Source organism: Mastigoproctus giganteus, chromosome 9 (assembly GCF_048544385.1).
Source record: "Mastigoproctus giganteus isolate SK-2022 chromosome 9, ASM4854438v1, whole genome shotgun sequence".
NCBI classification, from domain to species: domain Eukaryota; kingdom Metazoa; phylum Arthropoda; class Arachnida; order Uropygi; family Thelyphonidae; genus Mastigoproctus; species Mastigoproctus giganteus.
This window is the reverse complement of record NC_143583.1, coordinates 196,428,790-196,441,425: the sequence shown is the minus strand read 5'-3', so window position 1 is coordinate 196,441,425 and position 12,636 is coordinate 196,428,790. Positions and strand designations below refer to the sequence as shown.

The following is a 12,636-nucleotide window of genomic DNA, read 5'->3' as shown; positions in this document are numbered from 1 at the left end:
TTTCTAAAATGGGTTTCTACTGCTTTCAACTGCTCTCACTGCTTTCTGTGATTGTGCAATTTCCAGAATTTTTCATTGCCTATTTAAGCGATCATTTCATGCACTGACAATTAGTTTTACTACAGCTTTCATACTGTTAGAGTCGGTTACATCGTGATGCGAGTGAGCTAATATTTCTTTTATTTATTGACTTTACTTTCTAATATTTACTGACTTTATTAAATAGATAATAAAGTCAGTAAGCAAACAGTTTTATATTGTGACTGTTATATATACACTTGATTCGGACATGATGTCGCTTTCAAAACCAACCAGGAAAAAGAAAGGTTGATGAGGGGGAGACAGTTCCAAGACAGATGGGAATTACGTTACTTTTGCATAGAGGTAAAAGGTAAAATTGTGTGTATTATTTTCAATGAATTGATTAGTGTCGTCAAAGAGTACATTAAAGGACACTATGATACAATTCACAAAGAAAAATTTTTCCCCTTTGAGGGTAAATTAAGAGAAGAAAAACTAAAGGATATGAAGAACTCACTTCAAAGGCAGTGAAATGTAATTACAAAAATTAATGAAGGCAGTGAATCGGTAGTGAAAGCCAGTTATGAAATCAGTTATTTACTGGCAAAACATTCCAAACCTTCAAATTTCAGTGAAGGCTCCATGGTTAAGGAATGCATGATAAAAGTGGCTGAAAACTTGTGATCCGGAAATGTGAAAAAGTGTTCCAAGAAATTTCATTGTCAAGAAACGTAGCCGAAAGGATAATTGAGGTAGCAGACAACTTGCATAAACAACTGCAGGAAGCATCTGCAATGTTTCAGTGTTTTTAAATTGCACTTGATGAACGTAATGATATTCAAGACGTGGCACAAGTTGCACTGTTCCATTACATCTCAATTTGATCACCTGCAAGGTGATCTAATTGAGATGTAATGGAACTTCCCCAGTAGTAGTTCCATGGAACTACTACTGGGGAAGACATTTGTGATGCTGTATGGAGCATTCTGGAGAAATACAAACTTCCTCTCAAGAGACTTGTGGCTGTGACTACCAGTGGCACTCCAGCGATGACAGGCAAAGTCAAAAGGATTTGTATTGACACTAGATCAAAACTGAAGGATGAGTATCCAGACAAACAAAAGTCAATCTTTCCATTGCATTATTCATCAGCAGGTTCTGTGTTCGAAAATACTAAAAATGGATTATGTGGCCAAAACTGTGAACTTCATCCGGTGCACAGGACTGAATCACTGCCAGTTAGCTCTCCTTCTTAAGGACTTGGAAAGTGAATTTGAAGGGCTGCTGTACTACAGAGGTTCGCTGGTTGTCTTGCTACACTATACTAAAGAGGCTTTTTTACTTTTGGAAGGAATAATACTGTTCCTAGAAATGAAAGGTCAGGATATATCACTTCAGTCATGGGTACAAGATCTGGCCTTCCTAGTAGATATTACAAGTCACCTAAATGATCTAAACATCAAACTACAAGGGAAAGATCAGTTGATAATGGATATGCATGATGCACTGGCTAGTTTTGAAAAAAAAAGTTGTGGGGCAAAATCAATTAAAACAGGGTGCTCTGACTTACTTTTCTATGTGTGAACAGTTGAAAAATCAGAGTCAAAGTTATACAGTTTCAAAATATTGTGACAGAATAGAAAAGATTAGGCAAATTTGATAGGCACTTTAAAGATTTCAAGGAGCACCAAAAAGATTTTTATCTTTTCACGGGTTGTTTTTCTTTTAATGTTGAGAGAGCTCCCATTTCCATACAAATGGAACTAGTTGATCTGCAGAATGGCTCAGTTTTAAAAGAGAAATACCAAGAAGTTGTGATCCCAAAAATCTACTTGTGTTTAGGGCAAAAATACCCAGTTTGTCGCACAAATTCTATGTTATTTTGGGAGCACATATTTACAGTATGTGAACAACTGTTTTCACATATGAAAGCTAACAAAACAGCCCATAGAAAAAGGCTAACTGACGCCAATCTTTCTTCCATAATGAAGGTTGTGGCTTCTCAATTTTTGACTCCAAATCTCGCTAAGCTGGTTGCAAGCAAATGGAGTCAAGTGTCTGGCAAAAAGGCCTAGATCACCTAATTTCATGTATATTCCCTTGTTGAAATATTGTATTATCTGAAATAAACTTGCTTTTCATCATTTGTTCTGTTGTTCATTCAGACTTTTATTTCCTTTCAATTAGTTATTAGTGCATTCTTAGCTGCAAGCACCAACTGAGCAATTAAAAAGCGTCTTTATGCTTAGCAATGGCAAGGTTTGTAGGTTGTGTGTGGCCTGCGTGAGGTACACTAATATGGGAAATGGCTCAGGCCCAAATGAGTTTGACACCCCTGCTCTTGACACTAGTTATATGTTTAAATAAGTCCCACATGAGCACTTTGTGATCACTGTCATCTAGTGGTTCTTTTATCTGTAGATTCTTGCTGATAATCATATCAAGAGTATTACTCCCTCTGGTTGTCTCTTGCACATGCTGCTGTAGAAACCAGTCAAGTATATCCCCAAAAGTCTTGCTAGTGTGTGTGTGTGTGTGCAAGACCAATCCACAAGTTCCAGTCAATATCTGGAAAGTTAAAATCCTCCATTATAAGACATTCTGATTTACTGGCCCAATATATTTCCTTGTATAGTTTTTTGTTATACTCATCACCATCATTAGGTTTATAACACAGTCCTACCCCGGACTGACTCAACTTTGCACTGGCCACTGATGTCAAGTGGATACACTTGTCTTAGATTTTGTACTTTTTAACTAAGAGCCTAATGTCCATCTTCCTATCCTGTCTGTTCTTTCTCTACACATTATATGCCTCATTGTGCATCGCTATGTCTGAGTTACACCATGTATCTGATATTCCTAGAATATGCGCATTTGATGACAATCAGTACTTCACATTCATTGTAAAATACAGTGAGATAATCACTCCTTTGTTCCTGCTGGCAATGTTCCTCCGTATCATTGATAGAACTATTGAGCTATTTTGGCAAGCCTATCTGTACTGCTTAGAGAACTTCATGTCTGAGTAAAATTATCCTGCCCTCTGTCTTTTATCCTCTTCCAGTCTCCCCCGATTGTGGTACCACCTAATGGGTATGTTATTCTGGGATTAATCTGTCCATATGCAGTACCTTGAATTTACCAATGTTAAACCTCAGTTGCCACTTCTCATCTTATCTGCCTTATTTGTCTGTCTTGCTGCAGTAGTATGCCTTTGTCAATGTCATTTATGAAAATTACAAACAATAGTGGTCCTTAAGGGACCCAACTCCTGATGTTACACCATTCTGAAGAATATCCATTAATCACGTTCTCTGCCTTCAGCCACCCAGCAATCCACCTTAGAATCTTACCAGTAATCCCAACTTGTTCAAAAGGCGCCTCTGTAGCCAGGCGGGCAGGAGCAGCAGTGCATAGCACACGCTTCTTGATCAGACCGGAGTTCGAGCCTGTGACCACCAAATATGGAGGATGCAGAAAGGTCAGGAAATGACCACCGCATATCCCCTGAGCAATATGGCCTTAGTTGCCAATGCTCATAAAAAACCAAATAACAACAACAGACTTGTTCAAGCTTATACAGTAACCTCTCATGAGGGACAGAGTCAAATGCTTTGCTAAAATCCAAATAACAATGTTGAAATTATTCCCTACATCCAGAATAAGTAACTGTTTCAAAATAACCTAAGTTAGTTAAGCATGATTTATCCTTAACAAAACCATGTTGTGTATCCTTCAGAATGTCATATCTATCTAAATGCCCCTGAATTGCACTCTTAATCACTGCCTCTAAGATTTTTCCTACCACTGAAGTCGGACTTACTGATCTGTAGTTACCAACTTCATAGATCATCTTTTATGTATTGGCAATACGTTGGCACTTTTCCAATCTAAGGGAACCTCTCCCGAGTCCAGTGATGCCCTTAACTAATCTCACTGGTTTAATGCACTCTCTTGCGCTCTCCCTCAAAACCACAGGGTATATGCCATCAGCTCCAGGAGCCTTACTTGCCTTTATGCTCAAAAGTTTTCTAATAAACAATCAATCATCTGTAATTATGACATCATTAATATCATATGGCTCAGCCTCACTTGCACGGCCTCTTCTCAGCATGAAGGTGCTTGATTGTCAAGGCATAACCTCCAGACCTGTGTGCAGTACTCAGTATGTGACATAACCATTGCCTTGTACAATGAGATAACCATTTTATCTATGCTAGCAGAGTTCCTACATATCATTGATAAAACCCCATGTGCTGTCTTGGCAGCCTGTCTTCATGCTGAAAAAACTTCATATCTGACTGCACAATTACCACCAGGTATTTCATTTTTTGCTAACCTGAGTGTTGTACCCCCAGTTATGTTAATCTGGGATTATTGCTACACATGCAGTACCCTTGCACTTGTCAATGTTAAACTTCAAACTGCCATTTCTGTCCCATTTGCCTAATTTTTCTAGATCTTGTTGTAGTAGTTTACCTTGATTACCATTATTAACCATCCTGGCAACCTTTGTGTGATCTATAAATTTAAACATGGTTTATCATTTATCAATATCATTTAAAAATACAGGAACTCCCCAATTTACGTAAGGGTTGTGTTCCATGGAACGCTACATAAGTCGGAATTTCCCCCATGCTTGTGCAGCACTCGCAACTGTGCTTGCTGAATTGATTAAATCAAAAAAACAAATGTTCGACGAACATGTAAATAGAATTATTGTATTCATTCAATATTTTATCTCATGGGCAGGGAAAATTACAAAAGCGTGAAATTTAAAAAATTTCGAAATTATAAAAAAAAGAGGAGACAGGCATAAGGTCAGTAAGTTTTACCTCTCGAGCATCGTTGCCAGAATTGACATCTTCACCTGATAAGTATGCCACTTTGGAGGTTGAGGGCTGTGGAGATTTAGAAAGGGTTGGCCACTCAACCTTACGAAAGAACATACTAGTGACTAGGCGGTGGCTTTTTTCTTTTCATCATAGAATTCTTTGTAGCAAGCAAACATATCATTCACCCCTCTGTTAACTTTTAAGAATCGTTCGCTGTCAGGATCTATCTTCTCAAACCTCGCCATTGCCAATGCAATTTCACGAAATGCCATTCCATCTCTCTGGTGATGAAGCATCTTAACTCCTCATTTGGTTCGTCTTGAGCTTCGTCAGCATTTTCTTCTTTCACTATCGCTGCCTTGCAAGTCAATAAGTTCTTCATTAGATAATTCCTTCTCTTCTTCCTCTAACTCCTCCACTTCTTTGGCATCAACTTCCAACTGAAGTAGTTCTACAACCTTTACAATCTTATCTGTAACCTCTTCATAAGATTCGTCTTTTTCAAATCCTTTGAAGCCTTTTACGTGCCATGGGCATATTTTATTCTATGCACTATTTAAACAGATTTTAGTAATTTCTGCCCAGACCTTATTAATGTTTAAGATTGCATTGTAAATATTGTAAGATCCAAAAGTCTCTTAACATAAAATTTTTCTCATTGTCTACTACAGACAATGCCTGAGCAGATGTTGTGTGTAAATAGTATGCTTTTAAATTCAAAATAACCTTGATCCATAGGTTGGATGAGTGAAGTCATGTTTGGTGGTAGAAATATGACTCTCGCATTCGAATTGAAATCATCTAGATGTGTAGGATGTCCAGGAGCATTATCTAATAGAAGCAAAGTCTTGAAAGGAATGTCATTTTCTTTACAATATTTTTCAACCTCGGTAATGAAACAGCATTTAAACCAATCCTCAAAGAGAGATATTGTTATCCATGCTCTCTGGTTCAATCTGTCCCTATCTTTTGAGCCTGGCATTGTATTTTCCTCTTTGGCAATTTTTTTCCAATACAGAGCAGTCTCATCAACGTTAAAATTTTACTGTGTTTAATAGCTGCCTTCATCAATAATCTTTTCCAACACATCACAATTTCTCTGCAGCTGCAGAATTGGCATTGCCGACTTCACCACATACTTTAACATTGTGGAAACCAGCATGATGCTTGAACCTATTAAACCACCCGTTGCTTGCCAAATCGAAACCCACAGCTTGGGTTTGGGTTTGCCGTAATTATCCTTAATATCTTTATAAATACTCGTTGCTCTTGCTTGAATGGTCATTAGAATCAAGGGCACCCACTTCTGAATCTGATTTTTCATCCATATTATTAACAGCTGTTCCATCTTTGATATAGCACCTGAATACTGTTTTGTGATCACTGTTGATCTTAAGTGCGTTGATCATTTGACATGTTCTTTTATACACGCACTGTCCTTTAAAATAGTATTCACTGTTGAAGCAGCGAGACCTAATTCCCTTGCAATAGATGACAAACTTTGTTCTGCTTTGTACTTCTTAATGATTTTCATCTTCATTTCTAAATCAATTTTGTTTCGTTTCCTGGCACTACAACCACTTGCACTTTTCATTGGTCACTTTATCTTCATTATTGCAATACATAAATTGGAATGAAGAGAAGATTTTGAAAATTTGTTTTTTATATGATTGAAGATTTCAGTGAAGGGGAACATATTTCACCCTAATAGCGTAAAAACCCACACAATTGCAGTAATCGGTATTATCGCAAATGCAATAAGATTGAGTTTACCACCCATTTATAATTAGATGCACTAACAGAAAAGTCCAATAAACCGGAAAATGAAAATTGTTTTTTGGTCATGACCTCCAGTAACGTGCTTTAGAAAAATATCACAAAAGAGGTGTTCAAAATTGATTCTTATAACTGGAACATATGATAACGATGAAAGTGTTGTGCAATTTCCATTATAAATATGACCTTTTAGAGAGATAAATGGTTAAGTGATATAGTGAAATTTTCAGCTTCCAAGGACTTGGAATGAAGAATTACAAAAAAAAAAAAAAAAAAAAAAAAATTATTGGGTTCACATTACGATATTTTTTCAATACCTCCATTTATTCCTACGGGATGCAAAATATGTTTCCATGATTTTAAGTTCGCACTGGCCAGAAAAAAACTTACGTAAAGTCGAATTTCCATAAGTCAAATATTACGTAAGTCGGGGAGTTCTTGTATAGAAAACAGGCCCAAGCACTGAACCTTGGGGACTCCACTAATAACATTTGTTTAGGAAGAACTGTTATCCATTTATAACCACCATTAATAATTTTCCCACTCAACTCTCCCTTTAGCCATATAAGTAACTTGTCCTTAATGCCAAACTGCCCTAATTTGTGCAGAAGTCCTTTATGTGCAACAGCATTAAAAGCTTTCCTGATATCCAAGTATATGATATCAAGATTACTTTTTGCAAAATGATGTTACTGCATCATAGTATCCCATCAGATTGATTAGACAAGACTTCTTTAATCAGTGACTCCATTTATTTTCTGTGGAGAAGAAATTAAGCTAAGAGGTCTGTAATTACTCATATCACCTTTTGATCCCCCTTTGTGAATTGGAGATACATTTGCATAGGGACCCCCATAAATCCAAAGATGCTCATAATTATTGGTAAGGTTTTGCTTGCTTCCTTTGCTGCCCACCTTAATATGCTTGGGTAGATCCTATCCACCTGAGTAACTTTAGATTTAGTTTCTCTTCACTTTCCTCCCCTTTATTTAGCTCCCTGCTAGAGGTTGATAAACTACTGGCATTTCCTTCTTTAAAGAATTCCTCATGTTTGATGAATTTGAAAAAAAAAAAAAAAAAAAATAGCATCAACAGTTAAACCATTCACATTAAGTGGACCAATGTGATTCAACCCTCACTTCTACTGTTTATATAAGTAATAAAGTCTTTGCTGCTTTTTATTGTAATCTGCCTTAAATTGTCTAACTTACTTTGTGACTTGATATACCATAGTTTATATCTACCATAGGCTCATCGTTGTTCTCTGACATGCTGCTGTAGAAAACAGTTATCCAGTAAATCCACAAAAGTCTTGCTGTTGTGTGGATGACAAATCACAAGTGTCACTCAATGTCTGTAAAGTTAAAATTCCCTATTATAAGACGTACAGGATTTACCTGCCCACTCTGTTTCTCTGTATTGCTCTTTGTTACTCTCATCACAGTCATTGGGCCTATAATACACTTCTACTCATTTTCTCAGTGCTTATTCACATCAAACTGACCGAACATTGTAGTGGCCACCCATGTCCACGGGATGCACTGGCTTAGATTTAATGTTTCTTAACTAGGAGCATAACCTGTCTGGTTGTCTGTCCTTTCTATACACATTTTATTCCCCATATTCCAGTTTTGCATTCCTTATGTCTGAGCAACAACATGTCTCTGATATCTGTACAATGTCTGCATTTTATGATTTAATCAATACTCTGAATTCTTCAAATTTGTTTACTGTACTCCTAGCAAGTATGCATGCACCTGTTCTTACTCAGTTTTATTTAATTATTTCATGTATTATTATTATTATTATATAGTATATTATTATATTATATTATATTATATTATATTAGCATTAGCGTCAGTGGAGGCATATGATGGAAGAAAGCAAGCTTATACAGCATCACCCAAGGAAAAAAACCTTCCCATTTCACGAAACCGTTCACTCCAAAAATTTTATCTACTTCTTCCTTGAATTTATTTAAGCTATCAACTTCCACAACGACAGATGGAAGTTTGTTCCAGCAATCAACTACCCACTGACTAAAGGCAAATTTCTGCACATCTGACAGCTGTCTTTCCTTAATTTTGTTTTATGATCCCTCAGGTTTGTAATCTGAGCAAGAGGAAGAGTCCCATCAGCATTGAGCTTGCTAAATCCATTCAAGGCCTTATACACCTAAATCAGATCACCTCGCAGGTGCCTAGTCTCCGGACGTTGCAGTTTACTGGACTTAAGCCTTTCTTCATAAGCACACCTGCTTTGTTCCTCTCACCAGTCTTTTTGCCATTCTCTGTACTCATTCTAGCAACACTACATCCTTCCTAAAATGAGGCCACCAGACCTCTACACAGTATTCAGTGTGGCCTGACCATTGCTTTATAAAGGGGATAATCACCTCCTTATCCCTACTAGCAAAATTCCAGTATATCATTGACAAGGCCCCATGACCTGCTCTGGTAGCTTTCCTGCACTGCTCAGAAAACTTTATATTTGACTGCACAGTTACCCCCACATCTCTTTCGTTCTCCACTGCCCTGAGTGTAACACCACACACTTTGTACATTTCTCTGGGGTTACTGCTACTTATATGCAATACTTCATTTGTCAATATTAAACTTCAGTTGCCACTTTTCATCCCATCTGCCCAACTTTTCTAGATGCTGTTGCAGCAGCATGCTGTCATTAACAACCCTGCCAACCTTTGTATCATCTGCAAACTTCGACAAATTAAGCCTGATATATACCTTCATCAATATCATTGATAAATACAGAAAACAAAAATGGACCCAACACTGAACCCTGAGGGATTCCACTAATAACATTAGTCCATGAAGAGCAGTGTCCATTGATTACCACTCTCTGTCTTCTCCCACTGAACCGTCCTTTTATCCATTGTAGCAACTTGCTCTTAATGCCATACTGCTCCAATTTGTACAGTAGTCTTCCCTGTACAACAGTATCAAAAGCTTTCCCGAAATCCAAGTATATGATATCAAAATTATTTTTCACATCCATTTCCTTTCTGACCACATCATGGTATCCAATCAAATTTGTCAGACAAGATATACCCCTTAACAAATCCATGTTGTGTCTGAATTATTACTGCAGTCTTGTCTAGATGATCCTGCAGTGCTTCTTTAACCAGTGACTCCATTATTTTCCCTGGAACAGAAGTTAAACTAACAGGTCTGTAATTACTCGTGTCGCCCTTTGTGAATTGGGGTCACATTTGCACTTCTCCAGTCTATCGGTACCTCCCCTGAGTCCAAGGAAGCTCTCATAATTATGGCTAAAGGTTTGATTACTTCCTTTGTCGCCTCCTTTAATATAAGTAGATAGATCCCATCCACCCCAGGTGCCTTTCTTATGTTTAACTTTAACAGTTTCTCTTCCTCTTTGGTCTTAGTTATTACAGAATCATTTAGCTCCCTGTTAGAGTTTAATAAGCTTCTGTTTTCCACTTCCCTACAGAATTCATCATGTGTGAATGTAGATGCAAAATACTCATTCTGTTTGGCAGCTATCTGAACAGGATCATCTACAGCAAACTATTGATATCAAGTGGACCAATCTGATTCATTCCCTTCCTTTTAGAGTTTATATAATGAAAGAAGTCTTTGCTGTTTTTCTTTGCGACCTTTGCCAAAGATTTCTCATAATCTGCCTTCGGTTGCCTAACCTGCTTTGTGACTTGATTAGGACTAGCTTATATCTACCGTAGGCTTCTGCTTGCCTAATAATTTATATGCATCTCATGCATTTTTCTTCTCTGCCATGAGTCTCAATAGTTCATCTGACCTCCATTTGGACCTAAACCTTGTACAGTATTTCTTAGTTGCTATGAAAAGCCTCGTAGCTTCCAAGATTAATTCCCTGAATGCTTCCCATTTAGAATTTGCTATTGGTAACATCATCCTTTACCCCTGATGTTAGTTACATCTTTGAGTAAATCCTGCATTAACACACTGTGATCACTGCCACCTAGTGGTTCTTTTATACTTAATGCATGAATGATTACTGCTGATAATCAAATCAAGAGTATTATTCTCTCTCGTTGAATCTTGAATGTGCTGCTGTAGAAAACAATCATCCAATCAATCCACAAAAGTCTTGCTACTGTTGAGATTGACCAACTGACAAGTTCCAGTCAATCTTAGTGAAGTTAAAATCCCCCGTTATAAGACAATTTGATTTACTAGCCCACTCTATTTCTTTGTACAGTTGTTCATTGTACTCATCAGTCATTAGGCGTATAACAAACTCCTACCCTCATTTTTGCTTTGGTCACACAAACTGACTCAACATTGCACTGTCTATCTAGGTCAACTGGATGCACTTCCTTAGATTTTGTCTATTTCTTAACTAACTGCATAACCCCTCCTTCCTATCTGTTCTGTGCACATTGTACTCCCTAAATTCCAATTCTGCAATCGTTATCTGTGTGACACCACGTTTCATAAAATGGAAGTTGAAGGGAGAAATGAGGAAGAAGAAAAGTTGGTTCTATGAGTTTGAAGTTAGACAGTAAGTGGATGTTGACTGGTTGTGGCATGTTTGTACTGTGTTGGGGGGAGGGAGAGAGGGGAGGAGGAATTACATAAGCTAATTCAGAAGAAGTGTCCATGGGAGTGTGTATAGAAAAGACATGCTGCAGTAACAATGTCTATGAAATATAGTGGAGAGACTTAGTAATAGATGGGTAATTAATTAACATAACTGCCCTCTTTTATTCAAATTTTATAACTCGTGAAAATTCGTTCATAAATTAAGCCATTTGTAGTTGAGTGATCAAGCAAGAGAGCGTGCAGTATCATAAACGTTGCAGTTGACCTTGGTTCAATTCATGTGATTGCTAAATATGCTTAATGATTATATTCATTGCCAAAATGCGATTAGTTATAAACTCCTCTAACCTAATGTTAAAACAGAACATTTTTGTTCCCATAGCTGAGTGACCAAATATTAGGGAATACTAGTACATGTGTTTGAGTTGACCATGGTTCTAGGCTGTGTGACTGCTGAATAAGATTTTGTACTTGTATTCTCTCAATAATGTAAACTCCTCTGACAATCTATCCATCCCGAAGTATAAACAAAAAATATTTTAAATGACTGGTGGTTTCATTTAAGATCCAACGAAAACAGGGCTGGTCTGGCTGTATAGTTGCAACCAAAAAATCTTTCTCCTTCCTGCTTTATTAATGTGTTACCGCTGGGGGGGGGGGGGGTAATCAACTCGCAAGCGCTATTGGCCCAGGTGGTGCGATCTCCTCCTAGATGCCCGAGCCACTCTATCCTTGATTGAAATTAGATCCTGTCTCGAACCTCAGGCCTGTTTTGATTCCCTCTCACTCTGGCTCAATAAAAATAAATTGCTTCTAAACGCATTAAAATGTAAATTGTTGCTTTCTCTTGAATCGTGCAGTTAGACCCTCGGTCTTTACAGATTATTATATCGGAAACTAATAGCAAGTACTGATGCATTCAAGAACTTAGGTGGTCTATTCCGATCTGATCTTTATCCTTTGCCATGTTGTAATATAATATCTCAGACTTCCAAACTTATCGACTTAATTAAGGTATCGTCCTCTATTTTTAAGAGTGACAAAGTTATATTTCTTCTCTACAAGAAGCATATACTTCCTGTTTTTCGTTACTGTGATATATGATCCCCACAACAGGAATATAAATAAATTTTCTGTTTATACTCCGGCACGACAACCAAGTCAGTAGAGTTTACAATAAATCGTCAATACAAATATTTATCGTATTTAGTAGTCACGGGCTTGAACCCCGGTCCACTCAAGGAACGCGTGCTATGCACTGTCGCTCCTGACCACTGGGCTACCTTTCTCACACACTTCAGCGAATTCAAATCAACTTCATTAAATTCTTATGCTTTTGAAATCGCATTTCCGTACACCAACGAAACTATGGAGTTTTTGTCGTCGCTTCAGAATCGTCATTCTTTGTTCCAGACAACAACTCCGTGGGTCTCTTT

At 37.5% G+C, this 12,636-nt stretch overlaps 1 protein-coding gene across 1 annotated transcript; it reads left to right on the top strand.

Moving 5' to 3' along the window:
- The first annotated feature begins 1,200 nt into the window (after positions 1-1,200).
- Positions 1,201-1,605, top strand: LOC150081005 (general transcription factor II-I repeat domain-containing protein 2B-like). The gene has a single exon (XM_090380884.1). The coding sequence runs from the start codon at positions 1,201-1,203 to the stop codon at positions 1,603-1,605; it is 405 nt and encodes a 134-aa protein (XP_090237010.1).
- Positions 1,606-12,636: the final 11,031 nt, after the last annotated feature.